Below are 25,622 nucleotides of genomic sequence, written 5' to 3' on the forward strand. Positions count from 1 at the left end.
TAGTCACAAAAAGCTGCAAAAAAAAAACATCTAAGAGGTGGGGGGTGGGGTGGGGTGGGGGTGGGGCACAGCAAGATGGGGAGGGAAGGAAAAGAGAACTCTGAGATCATCCTTGGAAGAATCACATCTCATGCACACACGGTTTCTTCCAAAAGGAATGTGTGGAGGAGACCCTCCGTGACTCCGGCCTCCTTGCTGCAGAGCAGATTCCTCCTGGCGCATGGCCTCACGCCAATACTGCGGAATGTGGAGTGTATGTAACACCTCCATGCAGCAATGCCTTCCACACTAACTACTTCCTCACCACACATAGCATCACTTGGCCTTCCCTCTTAATCACGTGGTCCTCCAAGTAGAGACCCAGAAGTATGGCAAGGAGAATGGGTTTGTGAGGCAAAAGTTAGACCACAGAATTATACAGAAAAACCATTAAAGAGCAACTGGCTAGTAGGTTTCAAACTATCCTTTAAAAACCACACACAGTTCTCCTTCCTAAAATTGGGCCATGTCATAGAAGCTCAAAATGTGGGCCAATCTGTCCTGGTGAAATGTGTAAGGACCTTGGGCTTCTTCCCTCTCAGTCCCTACGAGGGGAGCCAGACAGGACACACGTGTGGAAGAAGCTGTCCAATGACACCCTGGGAGTATGGGCCCTCCAACCACTGCAGCACACGCCTGATGTAAGGAGTGACACTGTCATCTCTGGACTAAGAAGGTTAAACATGGGCACTACCATGATGTCCTCTAATCAGACTTCTCAGTCTGGAAATGTGAGCAGACAAGTGGTGGACCGTGTTGGATGACGTGCACGGGCGGTCCACCGTGCAGATACATATGTGCTCACATCTGGAACATGTGTGAACCTGCCTAGTGCATGCACTTCCGGGGCAGTGAGAGTGTAAGTATAGGAAGTCAGCACAGAGAGAAACACTTTGGGTTTCCCTCCATTGCTAATGAGGTGAGATCTCCGTATCCTCCAGGTGTCAACTTAACCCCACCTCTTCCCTGAGATCTTCCAGATGGTCCAGTCCAGTTCTTGCCCTCCTGGAATCTTCCATAACACACATTTTCAGTCCTTAGCTGGCACTTACATAACAATACAACTTCACATGTCCATGTCTTGGCTCCCCAAGTTCCTCAAAGGACAAGGCAGGTATTTTATGTTTAAGCAGATGGGGGCTTGCTCCCAGGAGGTGCTGGCAGTGGCTGGCCTGGCAGCAGGATTTCCCCAGGCCAAAACTTGCATTTTACTTTATAATGAGCCCCTACATGGGGCTCCCCAGATGCTCAGGGTGTGTTCAGCCTGCACGTGGCTTCCAGAATACCTTCTTTTGCTATTCATGCTCCCCACTCTGGTCCATGTGTCCGTCTCAGGATTGTAGGCCTCCACAGTGCTCAGCCGCAGCTGACCGTCATAGCCCCCGATTGCATAGAGAAGCCCGTTCACCACAGCCACACCCACACGACTTCGGGCTGTTGTCATGGGATGGCACTTTTCCCAGCGATTGGCGATGGGGTCGAACACTTCCACCACATTCAGGGAATCACCTGCATAAAAATTTGCTACTCAAATTAAAACAAATGAGACCACTTGTTTAGATCACAGCTACTGGGTATCGATCATATGGATATCTGACTGGTTCTAGGTCTTCTCATGAATCAATTAGAGTAACTGGGTCCGCTACAAACTCTGGCTCTGATAAAGATTTTAGAATCAGATGGGAAGCATTTGCTCTTCAGTAGTCGTTTTCTGTCATAATCAGGTAAACCTTTTGCTTGGAATCGACAATAAAGGCAAATTTGTAGAACGTTTGCCCAATGCAGGAAGCATGCCAGAGCAAAGGGCATGGGTCCTAATGCTAACTGCCACTTACTCTAATGACCAGAGGAGCTGCTTTATGTCCTCATCCTGTTTGGATTGTGAAAGGAAAGGCTGACCAAGCTGCCATGAGGATTAAATGACATAATGGATACAACACCAAGTGGGTCTAGAATATACTTAGTAAACAGTAGTCACAGAGACCAGGAATGGCAATTTGAACCCTCTCATTCTTCTTAGATTATGATTAGCAACTCAAACAATCAATCCTCTTCCCTGTGGCCTGGGAGACTAAACACTCACTACCCCTCTTGTGTTTGTTACTAAAGACTTACCTTTTCTAGGTCAGGCTGCTAACAAGCAGAAGGCTGCTCACTACTTTTCATAAACCTTAATTGAAAACAAAACTGTGACCTTCCCACTAACCTTCCACGAGGCTTCCCCAGGAATGTGACTGTATATAATACAAAAGCTACTAATAATGGTGGTTTTGTATTGTTTTGTTTGGAGGCAGAGTCTGGGATGGCCTCAGACCCTCAAGTCCTGAGATTACAGGTGTGTTATCAAGCTGCTGATAACTGGAGGATGAAAACCAGGTAGGGGCTTCACAGGAGACAGTGTGGTGAATTATAAAGAATACCAGACCTGAGGTACTGGGTTATCTCAGTCTGGAACAGAGATTCATATGCAAACATGAATAACCTAACTATAGAATTGGGCAGATTCCGTACTCTATGCTCTCTAGAGCTGGGTACATGCTGCAGATAACAAACACCAGGATTAGGTGCTGGTGTAAGCACCAGAATGGATCCCAGTCAGTCCCTGCTCTGACCAAAGCAAAGTGTGTGTACTGTCCAAGTTCCCTGGTCTCAACTTCCTCATCTGTATGTCTCAGCTATGGTGACTCTCAGACAGAATCCCACTATGTAGTCCAGGCTGCCTTGGCCGTGGGATCCTTCCAAGGGCTGGATTACAGGGGTGTACCGCCCCACCCCATTCTGTTGCTGCTGAGACAGGGTCTAGCTATGTAGCCCTGGTTGTCGTGGAAGTCACTATGTAGACTGGCCTTACTTGCAGCAATTCTCCTGCCTCTTATTCTCAGGCACTAAGATTATAAGCATGTGTTACATTGCTCAGCTTTTCTTTCCTTCTTGAGACAGTCTTACTGTGTAACTCAGCGGCTTCAAAATCACAATCCTCTTATTTCCATGACCCAAGTGCAGGGATTATAGGCATCTGCCAGCATCCGGGGACTGTCAAACCTAATTCGTTAAGGCACCTTTAGCACTGACATCAACTCAATACTATGAATACATAATAAGCTCCACTCTAGGGCAACTATACAAAATAAGTAGGAGACAGAGCAGCATAAAGAGAAATTAGGAAAACTAGGCTAGCCTGACTGTGCTTGTTTACCCAAGGGCTCCTAGAAAGAGCTCTGCAAAGGGGAGCTGCAAGATACCTGCTGAGTTGAGGCCCCCCACGGCATAGATCAACCCAGCGATGGATGTGCAGCATCGAGGCCGAGTCCTGAAAGCTGGCAGGTGGGGCCTGCGCTCTGGCATGAGGTGATAGTCCTTTGCTTCATCTACCAGGTCCCTGCAGTAAATTGCAAGAAGTTAGGAGAGGGAGTACCTTCAATGCTGGTCCACATATACACTGCTAAGTCTGGCTCCTCCATACCCCAACACAGGGGCATTTGGGAAAAGTCTTCTGGAAAATCTGACCTATCTATCCCTGTCTGTCTGTCTGTCTCTCATGCTGGGGATTGAATCTAGGGACACACCCACACCCACACACCAGAATGCTCTACCTTTGAGCTATATCCCCAACCCTTAGTGAGGTTTAGTGTCACAGAGTGCAGGTGGGATTGGGATGGAACAGAGGCCACCTCAGCTAGCAAAACCAGAGCAACTGCCTTCTAACAGGCACAATTCAGGTGTGAACTTTTAATTACATTTTAAAATTTATTTTATATACCAACCAGTTTCCCCTCCCTTTCCTCCCCCCCACCTCCCTCCTACCACTACCACCCCCCATCCATCCTCAGAAAGGGTAAGGCCTCCCATGGGGAGTCAACAAAGCATGGCATATCAAGTTGAGGCAGGACCAAGCTCCTCCCCGCTGCATCACAGCATCAAAGGTAGGCAAGGCATCCCACCACAGGGAATAGGTTCCAAAACATGAGCTCATGCACCAGGGACAGATCTTGGTCCCACTGCTAGGGGTCTTACAAACAGACCAAGTTACACAACTGTCACATGCAGAGGACCTAGGTCAGTCCCAAGCAGACTCCCTAGCTGTTGGTCTAGAGTTTGTGAGTTCCCACAAGATCAGGTCAGCTGTCTCTGTGCGTTTCCCCATCATGACCTTGACCCCCCCTGGCTCATACAATCCCTCCTCCCTCTCTTTAACTGAATTCCCAGAGCTTGGCCCAGGGCTTGGCTGTGTATCTCTGTGTCTGCATCCATCAGTTACTGGGTGAAGGTTCAGGTGTGACTCTGAAACACAGAGTGGGATTAGGATGGACGGGCAGGGGAAGCTCCACAGCACTCAGCTCTTCCTTCCTACCCCAATGACCATCCCATGGCCTACGTCCTCCAATCACTGGCCTAGCACCACTTGCACTATGGCAACTGTTGCCAAGTGCTCCAGATGAACTTCCCTGCCTCCAACCTGCCTCTCCAGCCCCTCCTCACCACAGACCACATTGCCTTTTCTAAGAACTTTCTTTGATAGCCATGTGCTACTGAAAGGATAGTTCATAGGCCTCAATATTACCCTTCAGGCTGCTCCTCACAGGGCCCTAGCTCCCTTCAGCCACACATCCCACTTCCTGACACACAAAGTCTGCATCATGCTACTGACTTCCCCCTGAACCTGCTGATGGGTGAAATAATGCTGAGTCAATCTGTGAAAAATCTTGTCAGTAGAGGAAAAAAACCAAACCAAACATTGCATTGGGAATACAACAAACAACTGGAAAGACAGGCCTTTCTCTCTGCTGCTTTAATCGTATAACAAGCCATCTTCTGAACTGTGCGGGTGGCTCTGGGTAGAAGCTGCATACACTGGTACACCAGACACCCCTTCCCATCACTCACCAGAGGCCAGTGCACAGCTGCTACTTATTAAAGGAGGCAAGGAGCCCCAGGAAGTCCCATTTGCACTATCAAGTCAGCTGCCTGTGTGAGCAAGGTGAATCCAGGCAGCATAGACACAGTAGACTCACAGACTCAGTAGATGAAGATGAAGAGCACATAGATAACTCAGGGAAGAAAAAGTCCCTTCTGCTCCACGCGGCATCTCTCTCACCACTACGTGAGTCTTGTGCAATGCATGCACCATGAATTAAGACTGACTGCTTCAAATCCTTCTTTTCCTGAGCTGGCACAGGTGGTTGACGCCTCTTCTTTGCCTGGACCCTGGGCGGTGTCCTGGGTAAATCCACCCACACTTACCTGCACTTGTGACAGCAACGCACCAGGTCATCTTGCTGCACTCGGTCTGACAGGAACTGGGGCCGGCAGAGAGGCAGGCGGATATTGGACAGCAGCTCTGGCAGGCAAGGTTCCCTCTTCTCCCTGTCGTATCTGACCCAAGCCAGTGCGGCTTCAAAAACCTATGGGACAGAGAGCAGATGCTCTGGCAGCTACACAGACCACACTCCTGCTTCCTCAGTCTCCACCTATACTGAACAGGTCCTCAGGCAATCCGGCTTTCCTCATACTCGTGTCTGGAATCCATAGCTTTCTTTCCACTTCTCCAGCTATGCTCTTAGGTTCCACTCTTTTGTTTCTGAGACAGGGTTGTCAATGCAGCCCAGGCTGGGCTAGAAGAACTTGAGGTCCTCCCAAGTGCTGGGATGACACTTGTGGGAGACCATGGCAAGCTTCATTCGAGTCTTTTGTAATGTGACCCTAGGTTACTATAAGAGCTTCCAGGCTTTCATTATCATTTTTAAAAATTTGTCTCAATTTTATGTGCATTGGTGTGAAGGCGTTGGGTCCCCTGGAACTGGAGTTAGTTGTGAGCTGCCACATGAGTGCTGGGATTTGAACCCGGGTCCTCTGGAAGAACAGCCAGTGGTCTTAACTACTGAGCCACCTCTCCAGCCCCTCATTATCCTTTCCTTTCTGCATCACAGCAAAATGTCTATTTCTCTTCTTTCCTGCTGCTCTTGCAGCCTACCAGCTCTAACTTCTCTATCCTAGGCAGGGCAGGCCAGTTCCTCTGCTTACATAGTCTTCTGCCCCAAAGCCAAGTGGTCATTTCCCGCTTCTCTTTATTTAAGTCTGCTCCCTACTTTCTAAAGTCTAGCTCGAGGTGTATGTCCTCTTAGGAGCCTTCCTTAATACCTCCAACCACAAGAATATAACTTTTTGAAGGCCCTTGTACCTGACAGATTGCCATTCAAATGCATGTGAATCATCACTCTGAGACACACTGCTTAGCAGCAGCAGGTGGGGGCAAACACTCTGTTCTTAGGATGAGGTACTTCTAAGTCTATGTCCATGCTGAAAGCTCAGGATCCACTTCTCTTCAGGTCACTGATATTCAAGGGTGGGGACTCTCCAGATATTCAAGAAATTTAGACGAGTTTGTGCTAACACCCCAATTGCTGCCTCCTAGGAAGTCCTAGCCAAGCCCAGCCGGTTGAAAGGACAAAGGGAACTCTAGTTCTATTCCCTGCCAGGGACAAACTTGCAAAAGTACAGTATGGGGCTGGGGCCAGGCAAAGATATTAAATTTTGGTTCCTGAAAAACAGACTTTCTACCCTGAACGACTGTGGTTCTCAGTCTCGAGGCAGCTGTGTCTGAGGTATCATCTATCCTGTGCTATCTTGCCAACATTGTTTGATTTAGCTTTCTGATGACATTGAACCATTGCCCCAACCGCCAGTAAAGAATATATAAGAAGCCATTCTTCTTGTTCTTCTTTTTGTTTGTTTGAGACAGGATTTCTGTGTGTAGCCCTGCTGTCCTGGAACTCACTTGGAACTCACTCTGTAGACCAAGTTAGTCTTTAACATTAACCCAAGTGCTGGGAATAAAAACAGGCACCGCCACTGACCAATAGGCTACTATACTTCTTAATAAACTTGCTTAACATAAGCTATGCCAAACAAACACATGTCTGTCATTTCCTGGAGCAGGCAGAACGGAACCATCTGTTGGTAAGGTTACAGGTGCGGCATAGTCCAACCCGTGAGAAACTGAGGTTTAACCATAAATGGCTGTTAAGCTTCAAACACAGGCTGGCCAGCTCTTCTCCTGCTCTCCAATCTCTTTAGGAGAATAATGGCCCCTCAGCCATGGGCTGGGTGGGAACCTGAGGGCCACAGCCACTAGCAATGGGGGTCTCCACTTCAAGCTGCTTCCTGAACTGGCCTACACCCCACACAGGAACTTGTGTCCTCTGGGCTGTGAGCTGCTAAAGGCAGACACGGTGAAGCTGATGTCAGAGCTGTGACGCATGGAGGGACATGGGTTATCAGGTCTCAGTTTTTCAAACTTTATACTTGATCTTAGCAAATGACCAAGAATGGCTGACAAGACGGCTCAGTGAGGAAGGGACTTGCTGTGCAAGCCTGTATCTGACTTTATCCTGAGACCCACAGGGCAGAAAAAGAGAACCAATTCCACAAAGGTGTTCTCTGACTTCCACATTCCTGCCACAGCTATGTGTGCATGTACACACACTAAACAATAGCATTTAATAAGTAAATAAATTTTGTTTTATTTATTTATTGAGACATGGCCTCAATGTGTAGTTCCACCCTTCCTGGAACTCACTCTGTAGGCCAGGCTGGCCTTGAACTCACAGAGATCATCTGTAAGACCCTTGAGGTTCCAGTGGCCACAACCTGACCTCAGACTTCTAGCCAATCCCTGGGCTTACCCCAAGATCAGGCCACAAAATCCTGTGCCACCCTGGAAAGTTCTGCTCCCCACAAGAAACTCTATATACAGCTTACCTCCTTCTCAGATCTTTGCTGCTTCTCCCCCAAACAGAGGCAGCCACTTTCTTGTCTCTTCCAAGAAATCTCTTGTGTGTCTTGATTCCCTACTGTCAGGATACCTTTTCCCTCAGAGCTGTAACACTTATACCCTCCTGCCTCTGCCTCCCAAGTGCTGGGATTAAAGGTGTGTACCACGACACCATACCTTCATTTTATTCTTAAAGACAGAACCTTACTATGTAGCCCTGGCCGGCCAGAAACTCACTTTGGTGACCAATCTGGCCTTGAACTCACAGAAAACTACCTGGCTCTGTCTCCCAAGTACTGGGATTAAAGATGTGTGCCACCATGCCCAGTCCATAAACAATTTTAAAGGCCAAGAACTGATGACATTCAGAGGTTTACAGTTGATGTATTTATAAAATGTGTGCAACACTGGGTATTCCCCCGAGCATAGCCTCAAAACGGTTGTCTTTTCATGAACCTGGATGAAGAATTCAAGGTGAAGTCCATGGGCTCTAGGCAGCTATTTTTGGGATCAAAGCAGAAGAGCCAGGTAGGGAGAGAAGTGCTGTCAACGGGAAGGTCTGGAGGCCAGCAGAGCCACTCAGGCTCAGAGTGAACAGGCATGCCCAGCCTGCCAACAAGTCTCTTCTTTCTAGCTCAAGACTCACTTCCAGGTCTTGGTCTATTGCCCAAACCTCCTTGCCTCTCTTGGCTAACCGTGTTTCATAACATTGGCCAACATTTGATTTCTAGCCAAGTCAAGAAGGGGCCCCCATTCTGTAGCCATCAGCCATTTATGTCACCAGCTGTCCTTGGGCAAGTCAGCCTAAGGATCACCTAAATAAAAGGAGTCAGGAGTGGCAATGGGTCAGACACAATGGCAAGGCTGTGGAAGGCACTTGTGTTGGTGGTGGCCTTGGCTGTGATACCCTGTGAGGCCCATCGCCCACCAAGATATGAGGATATTGTTGACCGGGCCATAGAGGCATACAACAATGGGCGTCCAGGAAAGCCCCTCTTCCGCCTGGTAGATGCCACTCAGCCATCTGGTCAGGTGAGTGTCTGCCACCCAGCCTGGAAATCAAGCAGTGTAGAAGGTTTCTCCTACCTGGGCACTGGGCATGTAGCTCAGTTGGTAGAGTGTTTGTCTTGCATACGTGGAACCCTGGACTTGAACCCTAGCACTCTGCAGGTGGAAGCCACAGGATCAGAGGTTTAGAATTAGTCTCAGCTATGTAATGACTTCTAGGCCAGCCATTTCTTCTACTCACAGTTAGGATAAGTCTGCACTGTCAGCCTGTCTCCTGGCACAAGACTTGAAGGGAAGGGATTTTTATTACTGTTTTATACAGGATGGTGCTGAAGGGCAATCAAAGAATGTCATACAGCTATTAGTAGTAAAGACCACGACTTCTCCTCTTTTTAGACAGAATTCATGTAGCCCAGGCTGCCTGGAATTTGCAATGTAGCTGAAGATGACCTTGAACTCCTGATCCTCCTGATTCTACCTCCCAAGTGTTGAGACTACAGATGTGTGCCTCCAGGGCCAATTGTACCCTTTACTTCATTTATGTCATGCCTGCTGGCCTGCAACTTGCTCTGTAGACCAGGCTGGCCTTGAACTCACAGAGATCTACCTGCCTCTGCCTCCTGAGTGCTGGGATTCAAGCATGTGCCACCACACCCACTGACTGTACCCTTCAGGACATTTCATAGGCCCCAGATGTAGACATGGACGAGGCTGCCACAGGCAGTGTCCCCCAAGCCCTCTGTGCTCTGCCCCACATCTGTAGAAGAGAGATGGTCATGAGCTCTCTGTTCCTTCCTCAGTTCTCCACTAGCAGGATCTCACTGGAGTTCAGGATTAAAGAGACAGAGTGCATCTCCACACCGGAAAGAACACAGCCTAGAAACTGCAACTTCCTGGAAGATGGGGTGAGTCTCCTTCTCCCAGCTCCCAGACTGCCTTGCGGAGGAACACAAGTTCTCTCCTCCTTGGCTCCATCCATATCACCTGGCCACTTCATCAGCAACAATTTTAACTTGAAGTCTTTTTCTAAATTCATTTTTGGGTCTGGAATTGCCTTAGAGCATAAAGGAACCCTGGAACTGACACGGCGAAGAGAGCTGACTCTATAGGCATGCACTCTCACACTCCCAAATAATACTTAGAAAAAAAACAAAATCAGGCTTTTTAAATACCTTTTCTTACTATAAATTATTGCAATTAGCTCAGGGGTAGTCTTGTTTCACAAGTGCAAGGCCCTGGGTTTCACTCCCAATGCCACATAAATCAGTGAGGGAGGAGGCGTTACATGCTAAAACCTACTAAATAAAAATAAAATAAAAAAGCAAAATGACAAAGTGTGTGTGTAATCCACCTAGAGATGTTGCTTTTAGAAACAGAACCAGAAAGTAACATATTTCAAATGTTCTTTTACCATTCACACTTAAAGCAATGGTTCCACTGACTGACTCACAGCCTCATTTCCCAGGGCCAGGCATCAGCTGTTGATTTATCTTCACACAGGACCTTCAACAAACACACTTTCCTCAGGGCATGAGAACTTCTAGTGATTTATAAGGATGTTCTGTCATTTACGTTAACAGGTGTGCATCTGTCCTCCTGTCCACCGTCTCTCTTTGCTGCTCTGGCTTGCATCTCTGGTTTGAGCACAGTGCTGGCCTCTCTCCAGAAATGTGACAAGATGTCTATAACTCCTGTCCCCCCCACTTACAGGAGGAGCGAGACTGCACAGGCCAATTCCTCAGAAGGGGGCGTTCAACCTACCTGACCTTGAGCTGTGACACGGATTGCAGTAGACAGGTGAGCAGCTTGCTGCCCATGTTCCCTCCAGGGTTCTCACTGCAGAGGCCTAAACCCGGGGTTACAAATCCCCTCCTGCTGGGCTCTCTCTTGGGCCCTGGGAGAGGCACTGAGCTGACTGTGTATGTGCTGCACACACAGGCTCTTTATCTGGAAACAACCAATCAACCCCTTTACAGCAAGTGTGTGGAGAGGTGTGGCATGCCCTGTGTTGGCATGGCTCAGACCTTCCCACTGTTAGGAGAGAAGGGGCCTGGAAGAGTTCTAGAGGGGCCTGGTGCTCTGCAACACCAATTCTCTGGCCTCAAGACAGCCAGTGGGAGCCGACCTCCTCCTAATCCAGATCTACCCAGGCCTCCATGTCCCATCACACCCTTGTGTCTGCTGCCTCTGTCACCTCATCCTGTCTGTGAGGGGAAGACCACAGGCAGATTAGACACCAACCACTGTGATGGTGGTGACTGTCTGGTATCTCTCCCACAGGGTGCCCAGGTGAAGGATTCTCCTGATTACACTGTGGAGGATGTCTCTGAGAAGGACCAGCTCAAAGATCTTCCTCCTGAGATTAGGAACATTTATGAAAATGCCAAGTTTGACATCATCAACAACATCCTTCATAATTTCTAGTGCTGGGGAAGAGAGGTGAGGCTCTGCCTGCCTCTGTGCCCTCCTCTGCTCCACTACCCACCTCCCTCTGCTGCCTCCAGGACCCTGCTGTCTGCACTTTCCAGGAGGGCCCCCATAAGCAGAATATAAGATGCTATGCTTCTGATAGGGTTTCTCGATGTAGCCCTGTCTGTCCTAGAAATTACTCTGTAGACCACACTGGCATCAAACTCAGAGATCCACCTGCCTCTGCTTCCTGAGTGCTGGAATTAAAGTCATGTACCTCCTCTGCCCGGCTGGACAGAACTTCTTATTCTGTATTCAATGTCTTTCATTGCTAGCCCTTACTGTTCTGTCTCCACACTCATTATCCTTGTGAGCCCTCTGCTCCTTTCTGGGTACTGACAGTCTCTGCTTTTATTTTAACTTTTCTTAACCACTCCAAGAAGATAAGACCTTTCATTTGCTTTACCAATAACTCCACCATGCAAGATGGTTATAAAAGGCTTTCAAGAGCTTCCCATTTTCACAGTGGGGTGTTTGTGTGTGTGTGTGTGGGGGGTGCCTATGAAAGAAGAGGATCACAGATTCCCTGGAGTTATAGTTATAGGCAGTTGTAAGCCACCCCACAGGAGGAAACCACACATGGGTCAAACATGGTCCTCTGGAAACCTGCAAATCCACACCTCTTCTCTCTCTACCTGGCTCCTCCATTGATCCCAAAAATAGCTGCCCAGAACCCATGGACTCCTCATTGAGTTCTTCATCTGGGTTCATAAGGAGACAATGGTTTTGAGAGTCACAGACTAACAGTGGTGACAGAGTGAGATTGTGCCAACAAATACATTCGTGCATACATACATACATTCTGGTGGTGGTGGCACACACCTTTAATCCCAGCAGGAGAGTAAAGTGCTACAGCTCTGAGGGGAAAGGTAGCCTGGCAGTAGGGAGCCTTGTTACACAAGAGATTTATTGAGAAAGAGACAAGAAAAACGGGCTCTTCACCACTGAACCATCTCTCCAACCCACAACATCCAGCTCTTGAAATTCAGCGTGCCTTTTATTCTAAACCTGCACCCACAAATGACATTGACAGAGAACACACCAGAAAGCCAAGCACCTTAAGCTTAAGCTAATCATCAGGCCCTGCTCCCTAGCAAGCCCTCTCCAAATCCCCCACTCATCTCATACATTTCTCTTCCCCTCACATTTCCAGTATTATTCTCTTATGCTCATTGTCGGCTGGGAAGACAGAAACAAAGCACAGAACAATGTCAATAGGAGATATCTACCAGCACCCGCTCCCTCGTCTGGCTGTGCACACCACCTCTTGTTGGGCTGCTATGGGTGCAGACAGCTTTCGTTCCTATCTAATAATGCTCAATCCCAGTTGTCTGAGACTCTGATTCTTCTCAATTCAGAATGCCATCCAGCCACCATTTTCTCATTTCTCTTGCATCACCAATGCCCGCCCCCCACCTCTGGAAAGTCCCACCAACAGTCAAGGACATAGAATTTATCTCATCTTAACAATAACAACTCCAACTTCAAGTGCTTGATTTTCAGTTTATGGCAATATTATTTCTAATAATAAATACTGAAATTAAACCAAGCTCTAACAATAAGGGAAATGTAGCTGATAAATAATACTATTTTTTAGATGTTAAAATAAAAGAAAGGTTTTTAGGAAAAACACCTGTAACAAAACAAACCTCACAATACATAAAAATTGTACATTTGGACTGGAGAGATGGCATAGCGCTTAAAAGCACTGCCTGTTCTTTCAGAGGACTGTGATTCAGTTCCCAGCACCCACATGGCAGCTCACACCTGTCTGTAACTTCAGTTCCAGGGGATCTGATACCTTCGCACCAATGTACATGAAATAAAGTTAAATAAATTATTCTAAAATTGTATATTTATCATTTGTTAAAAGAAAAAAGGAAGGAGAGAAGGAATGGAGGAAGGAAAGAGGGGGGAAAGGAAGGAAGGAGGGGAAGAAGGAAGGAGGAAGGGAGGGAGGGAGGAGAGAGGGAGGGAGGGATGAGGGAGGGAGGGAGGGAGGGAGGAGGGAGAACTGTGTCCTCTGTATGGACAGACTGCTGCTGTGCTCTCCCACCTGTTCCTCTGACTTCACATTCAGCTCATCCCGGGACACCAGCTCAAGCACGTCTTCCAAAGGCAGGGCCAGGAACTCTTCCGACAGAGACACCTCCACAAAGTGCTGGTGGATGAAGCTGTTGGCCGCGTCATACAGCACTGCGCACATCATTGTCTCGGCAAACTGGCGCACACCCAGGCAATTTTTGGGGTGAAGCCTTTGGCATAAGTTGAAAAGAATAAGTTTTGAGGAAGGAATAATGAATCTTCAATCATTCTCAGAGTGGCTTGGAGTACAGCCATGGATCAAAAGTTACATTTTGTTCCCAGCATTGTTGGAAACCCCCCATGGTATCAGGCACCCATCTCCATGACTCACTTCTAATGGTATTAAATTAAGATGGGTTAGCCTCAAGTCTTTGTGCCTTGGGGCCTGGCCCTCTGCATGTGGAAGTGGAGTGGACTTTCGGGAAGTCCTGTAAAGCAGCTGTCAGATGAAAAGACAGGCAAGCATGCCCTGGGAAACCCTGTCACCACATCCAGCTGCTGTGGTCTCTGAGAGTATCCAGGGTACTATTTACCTCTAGGCACCAGGAAGGCACAAAGGCATGGAAGAGACACCTTCTTTAACAAAGGGAACATTACATACTTTTCCTTTTTTAGGTAGAGGGAGGCTCCATGAACCTAAGAGTTCAAACCTCTAGAAACAGCACAGGCAACTATTATTCATCATTTTAGTGACTAATATACTTTGCTAGACTTTTTATACCATTCTACAGAATCATTATACTTTTAAAGAAGATTTAATTGTATCACATTTAATTATGTATCTGTGTGTGAGTATGTGCTCATGTGTGCAGACAGAGGAGTTTGATCCCCTGGTGCTGTGGTTACAGGCAGCTGATAGCTGCCCTGTGTGGGTGATGGGAATTAAACTCTTTGGAAGAGCAGCAGGTGCTCTTAACTACTGAAGCATCTCTCCAGCTCCCCATTTGTACTTTTCTGAGGTGCTGTGGATTGAATCCAGGACCTTGTACATGTAGGCAAACACTCTACCAGTGAACTCCATCTTCAGTCCCTTAATGATCTTTTTAAGGGCTGGAAAGATGGCTCAGAGCTTAAGAGCATTTACTGCTCTAGAGAACTTAAGTTCAGATTCCAGGACCCACATTTTGTGTCTCACAACCTAATGTCCTCTTCTAGTCTTGGAGGGCACCTACACACACATGGCGTGTGCACACACACACACAAACACACACACACACACACACACACATACACACACACACACACCCATGAATGCAGACGGACAGACAAACAGGCATACATAAAGAATCTTTTTTTAAAAAATCAGCCCCGTGGGTTGCTCTCTTTTTATAGGGGAAGACAGAGGTCCAGGGAAAGCAAGAAATGTGTTCCCAGTACTTTGACAAGTAAGTGGAGATGCTGGAACTGAAGTCAGGCTTCTTGCTATAACACCACAGCAGACCTGCACTCAGCAGAGCCTGCCAAGTCCCGGTCCCGACCCTCTCTGAGGAACCTGGGCATGCTCCCTGAGTTCTCAGAAGTATCATCCATTTTCTAATATAAAAAAGATGATGACAGCTAGGCAATAGTGGTGCACACCTTTAATCCTAGCATCTATGTGAGTTTGAGGCCAGCCTGATCTACACAGTGAGTTCCAGGACAGGCCCCAAAGCTACAGAGAAACCCTGTCTCAAAAAAATTAAAAATTAATAAAAAAAAACAGAAAAGATGGTGACATTCCAGGACACCAGAGCTGTTACACAGAGAAACCCTGTCTCAGAAGAGAGAGAGAGAGAATGAGAGAGAGAGAGAGAGAGAGAGAGAGAGAGAGAGAGAGAGAAAATTATGCACCTATTAGGGCTCGAGCTATGATTAAGACAGAATGTGAGAGCCGGGTGTGGTGGTATGTGCCTTGTAGTCCCAGTTTCAGGCAACTCAATGCTTTCTTCTGACCTTTGAGAGTACCTACACACAGCTTACATTGTGTGTGCACACACACACACACACACAACAAACAAAATGAATGTAGGCAAAAGTACTGGTTCATTGTCTGGTATGAAGCTGCTGCTGTTTTAGTTTCTATTATTATTATTATCATCATCATCATTATTTTTAACTCTTGAACACACTCAGCTTGGGTCTGAAGTCTTGGTGACAGCAGTAGACACTGGGGATCCAAATTTTCCAAACTTTACTTTCCTATCTCCCTCTAGAGTCGTGGCTGCCCTGGAATTTACTATGTAGTTCAACAAGTCCCCTGGCTTCAGCCTTCTGAGTGCTCTGATGATAAGCAGGAGTGACCATGTCTGGCTTCTCAGTGAGTTTTCCAAGGCCGAGGAAATGAAATCACTGTGTGGAGCAGCACAGACAAGACAGTGAGGGCAGTGGACTTGGGTGGGGCTCAGGATAAGTCGCCTCTCATTGCTTTCTCTAGAGCACCTTGGTGGTTAAATGAGATGTTAAACCACTTTGCCAGTGTTAGGTGATGAGGAGACCCTGGGCTCCTGCCGCAGGTGCTTTACTCATGCTTCAGAAGCCCACACTACACACTGGGAGCTGAACAGAGCCTACAGAGAGGGAAAGGCCGAGCTGCATCCCTGCTGGCACTCCCTTCCACTCTCTCCTCAGGTGAGGAGTCTTGTCCCTTTCATCAGCCTGATTTAATAAGGAGCACCAATCATGCCTTCCTAAGTGAACTGTGCCACTCTACCTGACGTGACGGAGTATGGGAGGGTAACCTGTGAGGCTGTAACGGAAATGGAAGACGCAGGGGCCACACAGGAAGGCAGTTCATTCAGGAGGATGAAGACAGGGAAACAGAGCCGTTCCACACACAGCCACCTTCCTCACCGACAACTCACTTTGTCAGTAACCAGACTGCATTGGACAAATAACACACTACTGAAGACAGAGACCAGGGACCTGAAGGACAGTCACTGACTTGTTTCACTGATGCATTTGAGCTTCAGTCTAGCTGAAGACTGGCAATGAAGCTCAATGGTGTGAGGGATATTTGATCACACTGTGAAACTCCAAGATTGTGTTAATAAAATTAACCTTAGGCCAGGCATTGGTGGCGCACGCCTTTAATCCCAGCACTCGGGAGGTAGAGGCAGGTGGATCTCTGTGAGTTCAAAGCTAGCCTGGTCTACGGAGCGAGTTCCAGGACAGGCTCCAAAGCGATACAGAGAAACCCTGTCTTGAAAAACAAAAACAAACAAACAAACAAAAATTAACCTTAGATCAGGGGGCTGAGCCAGGAACTAGTTGACAAGAATTAGCCATAGAGAGGACAGAGGACCCAGGAAGATGGATAGAGAGATGCACAGAAAGAAGCAGGGAGGGACTTTAGATCCCTGGGCCTTTTGGGTTTGGGACAGGTGGAGAGATGCTCTCTTGCTAGGTCTCTGACCAAAAAGGAAGGTCAGCTGGTTGCTTCTCGGTCTGTCTGAGCTAACAGGTTTTCACTCAACATCTGACTCTTGAGTCTTTATTGGTAAATAGAGTAACTTAAATAAAAACAACATAGTGGTAGAGTACTTACCACATAGAAGGCCTTGGGCTTGACTCCCCAGTACCCCAAATGGAAAAAAAAAACCACCAAAACACTCTGAGTTCAAGGCCAACCTAGACAAGGATGGCCAGGAGAAATCCTGTCTTGAAAAACCAAACAAACAAAACAAACTAAAAACAAACAAAACCAAACCAGGAGGCTCATGTATCTGCAGGCTGGGAAAACGGCCATAAGACCAGAAAAAAAAAAAAATCAATTGCAACCTCTGGGTCAGGGGGAGGCAGCAGGTAGAAGGGCTAACAGGCCAGGTAAGCCCAGAACATGCTGTCATCACATGTGCCCTCACACCCAAAACCTTCAAACAATGAAGCCCACGTTTGTCTTCAAATGTGCATGGAAGAAGGGAGCTGGAGGTGGATCTCTGTGAGTCTGAGGCCAGCCTGGTCCACAGAGCAAGTGTCAGGACAGGCTCCAAAGCTACAGAGAAACCCTGTCTCAAAAAAAACAAAATAAAAACAAAAGGAGGAGAAGGAGGAGGAGGAGGAGGAGGAGGAAGAGGGAGCTGGAAATTACTGGAGAGAAAATAGAAAGTAGGCCAAGCCTCTGGGGCTTATGGCAGGGGAGGGAGGCAGTGATGAAGTAGAGGCCTGGGTCTCAGAACAGGCCCTGCAGAAACGAATGAAAAAACCACTTAACACAGACTCAGAAACATCGGGTTTTAAGCTTAGATACTTACTCCTCAGAAGTGACTAAGACAAGTAAAAACTACACTGGTTTAGACAGACTAACTCTTTTGGCCAGGTGGAACACACCTATAATTCCAGAACTTGGGAGGTGAGGGCAGGAGGACTGCCATGACTTTAAGGTCATCCTGGGTCACATGGTGAGACCTATCTCAAGAGGAAAAGGAAATCACTGTTCAGCATCTTTGTTGTTCATTTGAGACAGGGTCTCAGTGTGTAGACCTGGCCTGGAACTCAGTAAGTACATCAGGCTGTCCTCACAGAGCTCTGCCTGCCTCTGCCGCCTGAGTGCTGGGATTAAAGGTGTGCACCATCGAGTCCAGCTGCTCCGTGGTGCTTAAGAGCCTTCTGATAGTGTGAACTTGAGTGATAACCTCAAAAGCCCCTAGGTGGAGCTCTCCTCCCTTGACGAAGGTGTAAGAATGGTGACTGGAAGCCTCCACTCCATCTGAAAGCCATTTTCCAAATTCTATGAGAACAAAGAGATCAATCAAGCTCCCCACCCCACCTTGTGGTGTGTGTCCACCATGGGGTAGTGTGCCCATCCTGGCATGCATCCCTTGCCAAGGCAGGGACAAGCCGGGCTCTGGAGCTGCAATGTCACTATCTACAAGGTGTCCATTGGCAACACCAAACACAGAGCCCCTGAGCTCAAGGTAAAACTGTTTGCCCTGCAGGTAGCTGACGTGCACTTACACGGGAGGCATCACTACCATGACTATATGTGGGTGTGCATATGACAGTGCTCGGTCATACCCATGGGCATCACAAAAGTAGGATGTGGTCAGTCTGCAGGGGCCACAGACAGCCACAGTGAGTAGGACTGGGGGAGTGGGAATGGGGGAGGGGTGGGCAGCTCTGAGACAAGGGATGCTGATCATCAGGCTGAGCATGGACACTGGGCCAGGAAGAACAACACACACCGAGGTGCTTCTTGGTTTCTCTCTGCCTGTGTTTGGCCCAGCACTAACTTTCATCTCCAAATCTCTGGTGATTACATGGCCTTTAGCTTATGACAGTGCTGTCCCCTAAGGGGAAGGAAGAGACTTATCTGATCAGTTAAAGGCCACAGAGGAACCCATGAAACTCTTTGCCAAGAGGCAGAAATAGTGGGAGTATAGTCCCTGGCCAGCCGTCACTCTAAATCGGAAGACGACTGCTCCTAGTGAATAGAAAAGAAATGTAGGTGAGCTCTGAATGAGCTGTGGAATGATAAGGCCAAGACATTCGTGGAGGGTAAGCATCTAAGCAAACATGGAGATGGCTATGAAACAGTTCAGGAGAGCCAAATAACTAATAAATTAGTTCGGTGAGAAATTAGGTAGATCGTGAGTTCAAGGCCAGCCTGGTCTACAAAGTGAGTTCCAGGACAGCCTCCAAAGCCACAGAGAAACCCTGTCTCAAAACCCCTCCCCCCAAAAAAAGAAATTAGCTAGATCATGAGCAACACTAAATGGATTCATCAGGTATTTAAACATACTCACACACAAAAATAATAAAAGAAAAAGTCATAATTTGAGAGGGAGTGGGGGGAGCATGGAAGGAGTTGCAGCAAGGATGGAAATGATGTAAATAAGCCAGGTGGTGGCGGCGGCGGCGGCGGCGGCGGCGGCGGAGCACGCCTTTAATCCCAGCACCCGAGGCAGAGGCAGGTGGATCTCTGTGAGTTCAAGGCCAGTCTGGTAAAGTGAGTTCCAGGACAGTCAGGGTTACGGGGGGGGGGGGGGGGGGGATGGGGGGATGTAAATACATAACTCACGTAAAAAAGTTCTCTTTTTTGTTTTTGTTTTTAATTTGGAGCTGGAGAGATGGCTCAGAGGTTAAGAGCACTGACTGTTCTTCCAAAGGTCCTGAGTTCAGTTCCCAGCAACCACATGATGGCTCATAACCATCTGTAATGAGACCTGGTACCCTCTTGTGGCCTGCAGGCATACATGTAGGCAGAGCACTATAAATAATAAATAAATCTTTAAAAAATTTTTAAATTTAAATTTAAGAAAAAGAGGAGGAAATTATATAAATTAACAGCTGGTCAGATTGGAGAAGGATGCTCAACAGGTTCTATGCCATGCCACAAGAGTACAGGTAGGGCTATGCAAATGCCCAAAGGGATTGGCCTTGCACATTACTGATGCCAAGAAATGCCATTTCTACAGAGTAATGTTCCCAGATCACTGTGCAAAAAGCTCCAGACACACTATTAACTCACCAGCCTGGCAGAGGGTTTTACACTATTATCTCAGCAGCCTGGCAGAGGGTTTTACACTATTAACTCAGCAGCCTGGCAGAGGGTTTTACACTATTAACTCAGCAGCCTGGCAGAGGGTTTTACACTATTAACTCAGCAGCCTGGCAGAGGGTTTTACACTATTAACCCAGCAGCCTGGCAGAGAGTTTTACACTATTAACCTAACAGCCTGGCAGAGAGTTTTACACTATTAACCCAGCAGCCTGGCAGAGAGTTTTACACTATTAACCTAACAGCCTGGCAGAGGGTTTTACACTATTAACCCAGCAGCCTGGCAGAGAGTTTTACACTATTAACCTAACAGCCTGGCAGAGGGTTTTACACTATTAACCCAGCAGCCTGGCAGAGGGTTTTACACTATTAACTCACCAGCCTGGCAGAGGGTTTTACACTATTAACCCAGCAGCCTGGCAGAGGGTTTTACACTATTATCTCAGTAACGTGGCAGAGGGTTCCAGGGTTGAGCATGATCCCCACCATCTGCTCTGCTCACCTTTCTCGGAGGAACGTACAACAGGCGTCTTTGATGCTCTGGAGCTGTAGGAAGCTTGCCCCCATCAGCAGCGACTGCACATTTTGCTGGTCTATAGCAAGGTTGCCGTTATAAGCAAAGTTGATGAGAGCCTCCAGGGCACTGGAAGGAAGAGGAAATGCATGAGAAACTCTTCAGAGATGAGTCTTGGCCACAGGTCACTTGGTCCTAATTGAACTAATAAGACCACCTGTGGTGGTTAAAATGGCCCCATAGGCTCATATATTTGAATGCTTGGCCATCAGGGAGTGGCACTACTTGAGAGGCATTAGGAGGCGTGGCCTTGTGGGAGCAGGAGTGAACTTGTTGGAGGAAGTGTGTCACTGAGGTGGGCTTTGGCCCAAGCTAGTGCCAGTGTCTCTCTTCCTGCAGATCTCCAGCACCATCTGCCTGTGTGCAGCCATGCTTCCTTCCCACACTGATGACAATGGACTCAACCTCGGAAACGATAATAAGCCCCAATTAAATGTTTTCCTTTATATGAGTTGCCATGACCATGGTGACTAAGACTCTACCTGAAGAATAGATGACACTCACTTAGAGGCTGGAGAGATGACTCTGGTTGATTGCTTACTGTGCAATCATGAAGACCTGAGTGTGGACCCAGGACCCATGTGATAAGTCAGTGTCCCACAGATGCCTGCAATCCTGGCTTGTGGGAATCTGATACACGCTTCTGGCATGCACACTCACCTGCACACGCATACATGCACATATACATGCACACACATGGAAACACATACGCAAATCTTTAAAAACTCCATTTAGCTGAGGTGAGTACAACAGCACATGCCGGTCACTCTAGCACTCGTGAGTTTGAGGCAGGAGGATACCAAGTCCAAAGTCCAGCCCAGTCTATAATCAGACGACATCGCAAAACAAACTAACAAAATCTATTTTGAGACTATATTTGAATGGAATGACTATTTCAAAGAGTCATCCTAACCAGGTGTGGTGGTCACTGGCTGAGGAGCTCATCCATCTGCTAAGCACCACAGTGTGTATGGAGCTGTCCTACCGCACACTGTGCTTCACTGCGGGCCTCCATGTGGTCCAAAGCTCGGGGTAAAACTGACCCGGAAAGCACAATGGTAGGGGGGTTAGTACCTGGGGTCCATTCCTTGCATCACAATCTCATCCTGCTTGCACTCCATCATGTCATTAGTAAACATAGCATGGAAGTATGGGATGGAAGCTGCTAAGACGATCCGGTGAGCACTGAATTTGTGGTCCCCGATCTGTGGGCCAAAGGAAACACAAAGACAAATATTGAGAACACAGATACAAAAGCCCAATCTTCCGGTTCCATAGCTAACCCCACCGCTTACTGCAGTGACAATCAAGACGTCCCAGGCATCACAGACAAGGCTCATCATAGAGACCTTTGAGTATTTAAAACCTATACTAAGTTATGGTGGAAGAATGTAAACACCACATTTTAATGAGGTATTGTGGAACATTAGTTTAACTGTGTAAAGATGAGTTGCAGGGGCTGGAGAGATGGCTTAGTGGTTAGGAATGCTCACTGCTCTTATATAAGACCAGAGTCTGATTCTCAGCACCCACATCGGACAGCTCATCACTGTAACTCCAGTGTCAGGGGGATTCAGTGCCCTCTTCTGGCCTCCACGGACACCTGTACAACCCCCCATCCCCCGCCCAACACACGCATACACACTGGAAACAATTCTTTAAGGGGGCTGGAGACATGGCTCAGAGGTTAAGAGTACTGGCTGCTCTTCCAGAGGATTCTGCTTCAATTCCCAGCACCCACAGTTCACAGCTGTCTATAGCTCCAGTTCCAGGGGGTCCCACACCCTGCCACAAGCATACATGTAGGCAAAACACCAATGCACATAAAATAAAAATAAATTAACTTTAAAAAAGGATGTTTTTGTTTATGCTGTAGAACATTAGTTTAACTATGTAAAGATGTGTTGCATTTGTTTACCTTGCCTGCCTGATTGGTCTAATAAGATGCTGAACAGCCAATAGCAAGGCAGGAAGACTTCCAGGCAGGAAGAGTAAGTAGGAGGAGGAATCTAGGCCCCACAGAGCCAGAGGGAGAGGGGGAGATGCCAGGGGTCAGCCAGCCAGCCATGGAGGAAGCAGAAAAGTAGGACATACAGAATGAAAGAAAGGTCAAAAAAGGTCCCTGAAGGAGCTGTGTGATGGTGACGCACGCCTTTAGTCCCAGCACTCGGGAGACAGAGGCAGGTGGATCTCTATGAGTTCAAGGCCAGTCTGGTCAGATTGAGTTCCAGAACAGCCTCCAAGGCTACAGAGAAACCCTGTCTGGAAAAAAAAAGAAAGAAAGAAAGAAAAAGAAATAAATAAAACAAGCCCTGAGGGAAACAGGTTAAATTAAGTTAAAAGAGCTAGTGGATCAAGCCTAAACTAAGATCAAGCATTCATAAAAAAGAAGTCTCTGTGTCTCTATTTGGGAGCTGGTTAGCAGTCCAAAGAAAATGCCAACTGCATATGGTGTCCTATGTGGGGCCTGAATTTCCATATAAGGCCTATGAAAGCTGAAACAAAAAGACAACATAAAATGAATACAACTCCTTTACAAGCCCTTCTGTGCAGTAGAGCTCTTGAGTAGCTGGCACTTTAAGTAGAAACAGCAAGCTAAGTAAAAATGCCTGCCACAGTGCAGGCACCAACTTCCTAGAGCTGGGGTGGTTAAATACAGCTCTCAGCCAGGCTTAAGGCTTGGCTTTCACAGACCCAATATGGGGTGGAGCCAACCGCCAGGGACACACAGCAGAGGGCCTAGCTGCCACTTAGCTTAAGGTTTGACCCACAGGTCAGAGAATGCTATAGATGCATAGTAAAACAGATCCAGACCAAAAACACTTTTAAACACATTACAGTGTGCATAGGTGCTGAAGAAAGAAAAGAAATGGGTATAGACAGTCATAGGAAAAAAATAGTTTAAAAATAATTAGGTCTTTAAAGGAAAGGTAAAGTAGTATGAAAAGAATAAGCCACGTAAGGATGGGAAATAAACAGGGTGTCTGGATCCTGTAAGGTGTTTTGCAGACCTTGAATCTTTTGATTGCAAATGGCAGCTGCTGAGAGACATGGGATTGTAAAAGGAACTGCTGAATTAAACCAGCCTAGATACTTTAGGGATGTCTTAACTTTAAAATGGAATTCAGAAAATATATTATGTTGTGGGAGAGGTTATGCTTTTGTTTCCACAGGAAATGAAAGGCTGTGGATTCCTTGAAAATTATTAAGAGGCCAGATTTGATTGAGGGAGACCCCTGATAATCTTGGCTACAGACATAAAGAAATAAACCTAGAAAAAAACTATAAAACAGGTGATGTATACGCTGATCACTTGACATGGAAACGGCTCTGAGACTAGATGAGACATGACAAATCTTGTTGGTTACAAAGTCCTCATGACTTATTATTACATGTCATCCTTTCCTATGGCATGGATAGAGGTTTATATTACAGTTTGATTATACAGTCTAAATAGACTTACAAAGTCGACAGATGACTTTTACCTACTAAAACGTAAAACAAAAAATCATCTTTAACTGACTCATGCACACCGTACAATCTATACTGTGTTAATGCAGATATGTATGTTAACCTTTGAAAGTTTATGTGCTTTCAGAGAAAGGGGGCCAGGCACCAATGAAAATGGGTGGCCCGGGTGATCCATTCTCTCAGAATGTGTTTGTTGCATTTTCCTCAGAGCTCTACACCCAGAACAGCTTCAAGGCTGAGATGGTCCAGCCTCACAGACTATTATAGCCAGGACTTGACCACTATTCTAATTTTCTCGGGGTTCCCCAAAGATGCCAATACCCCCAGACAACAGGAAGCAGTCTAGAGAACACCACACCTACATTCCTAAGAGATGGGGTGGACATTTTTTGGTCATTCGGTGTGTTATGGATGTTTGTTATTATTTAGGGGGGTTGGTTACAAATTGTTCTTGGCCATGGTCAGGGAGGATACAATGCAAAGGAGATTAGATTCAAGGATCTCTTTCTGAAGAGAAAAAGGGGGGATATGACATAAAAACGAGATAAAAAGGGTAGATTGCTGAGTCTCAAATATTTCCCATTCGTATGGAATTTTGTATACAGATACAAATTTAAGGTTATTTTTGTTAGAACATACTGCACATATGTTTCTAGTCTTGTTTAAGGTGTTGCACCTATGTAGCTCATTTAACAATGTAATATAAATTTCTAGTCCTTCAAAGTTATTATTGTAAGGATTCAGGCATTATGCTGGCCTGCCCCTGTCACCTGGCAGAATGCACTCAGGCAGTATCCTGGTCAGCACGCAGGTGCAAAGGACCCCTTTAAAAGAAAGACACCCCCAGCCCATTTATGCTCTCTTCTTTCCCTCTCTCTTTCCCCGCTGTTCCCCTGGCGCAGACAAGAGACTTCTCCCTCTTCTCTCTGTCATCTCTCTGTCTCTGTGTCTCTTCACTTCTTTTCTCTTTCCTCCCTCCCCTTCCCTTTCTAATAAAACGTCTCACTTAAGCTCCATCTGCCTGGCATATTTGTCCTCCACCTCGGTCACCCCTGCCTGCCATGGAATCCGCCAAGGTTCCCTTCCTGCTTTATCATAACAACTGCTATAAGCTATTTAGGGTAATAAGGAAATGCATGTTAGTAGCTAGTCACCTATAACAATAAAATTTGTAGTCATATTAAGTATGTTTTCAAGGTCATACAGAGATATATTTTAGATAGATAGGTGATCTTTAAACACTTCAAAGACCTACAGAATATTACATTTAAAATGTTTAGTAACATAAGATTTTTCTTGATAATGAGACATGTCTGCTCCTGGCAGCACCAATCTACTTCACAAAAGGATGAGGGGCATCGATGAACCTCCATATGGAGTTTACTTTCTTTGTGGCAAAAGCTAGACATTTGAACAAGAAACTGCCCTTGCCTTGACTGCTAACACTGTTGTCCAAACTGCACAAGCAGGACACTAAGAAAAGTGACTGCTGAACTTTGCCAAGACAGGGTAGGACAGTCCTTCAAATATTCTAAGCCTATAGGCCAAAGATGGATGCCCCAACATTACAGAGGAACCTTGGGTGACTGTCCAGATAGCCAGCTGTCTCTGTCATTTCTTAGTTTTGGAAGTTGCTTACTCTGCACTTCCTGTTTACTCAAGTAATATTTTATTCTTATTGGATCTTTGATGGAGTTGAACTAGGTAGTTATAGTTGCAGTTTTTCTTAG

General features: G+C 46.8%; 2 protein-coding genes across 3 annotated transcripts in view; one reads left to right on the forward strand and one right to left on the reverse strand.

The window, feature by feature from the left end:
• Positions 1-25,622, reverse strand: part of Klhl18 (kelch like family member 18) — a 53,046-nt gene that overhangs the window by 9,661 nt on the left and 17,763 nt on the right. The window contains exons 2-7 of one of the 2 annotated variants that reach the window (XM_027414681.2): positions 21,496-21,626; positions 20,350-20,490; positions 13,344-13,542; positions 5,281-5,441; positions 3,282-3,418; positions 1,326-1,563 (exon numbers count right to left, since the gene is read on the reverse strand). In XM_027414681.2, the coding sequence (XP_027270482.1) occupies positions 1,326-1,563; positions 3,282-3,418; positions 5,281-5,441; positions 13,344-13,542; positions 20,350-20,490; positions 21,496-21,626 (1,007 nt within the window). The remainder of the gene's footprint in view (positions 1-1,325; positions 1,564-3,281; positions 3,419-5,280; positions 5,442-13,343; positions 13,543-20,349; positions 20,491-21,495; positions 21,627-25,622) is intronic. The other variant, XM_027414682.2, reaches the window with a different exon arrangement.
• On the forward strand, positions 8,666-11,242 carry LOC100765346 (neutrophilic granule protein). The gene is made up of 4 exons (XM_035444004.1): positions 8,666-8,842; positions 9,619-9,723; positions 10,529-10,615; positions 11,114-11,242. Exons 1-4 carry the CDS (start codon positions 8,666-8,668, stop codon positions 11,240-11,242), a joined length of 498 nt encoding a protein of 165 aa, XP_035299895.1.

Source organism: Cricetulus griseus, chromosome 4 (genome assembly GCF_003668045.3).
Source record: "Cricetulus griseus strain 17A/GY chromosome 4, alternate assembly CriGri-PICRH-1.0, whole genome shotgun sequence".
In the NCBI taxonomy this organism is placed as follows: Eukaryota; Metazoa; Chordata; class Mammalia; order Rodentia; family Cricetidae; genus Cricetulus; species Cricetulus griseus.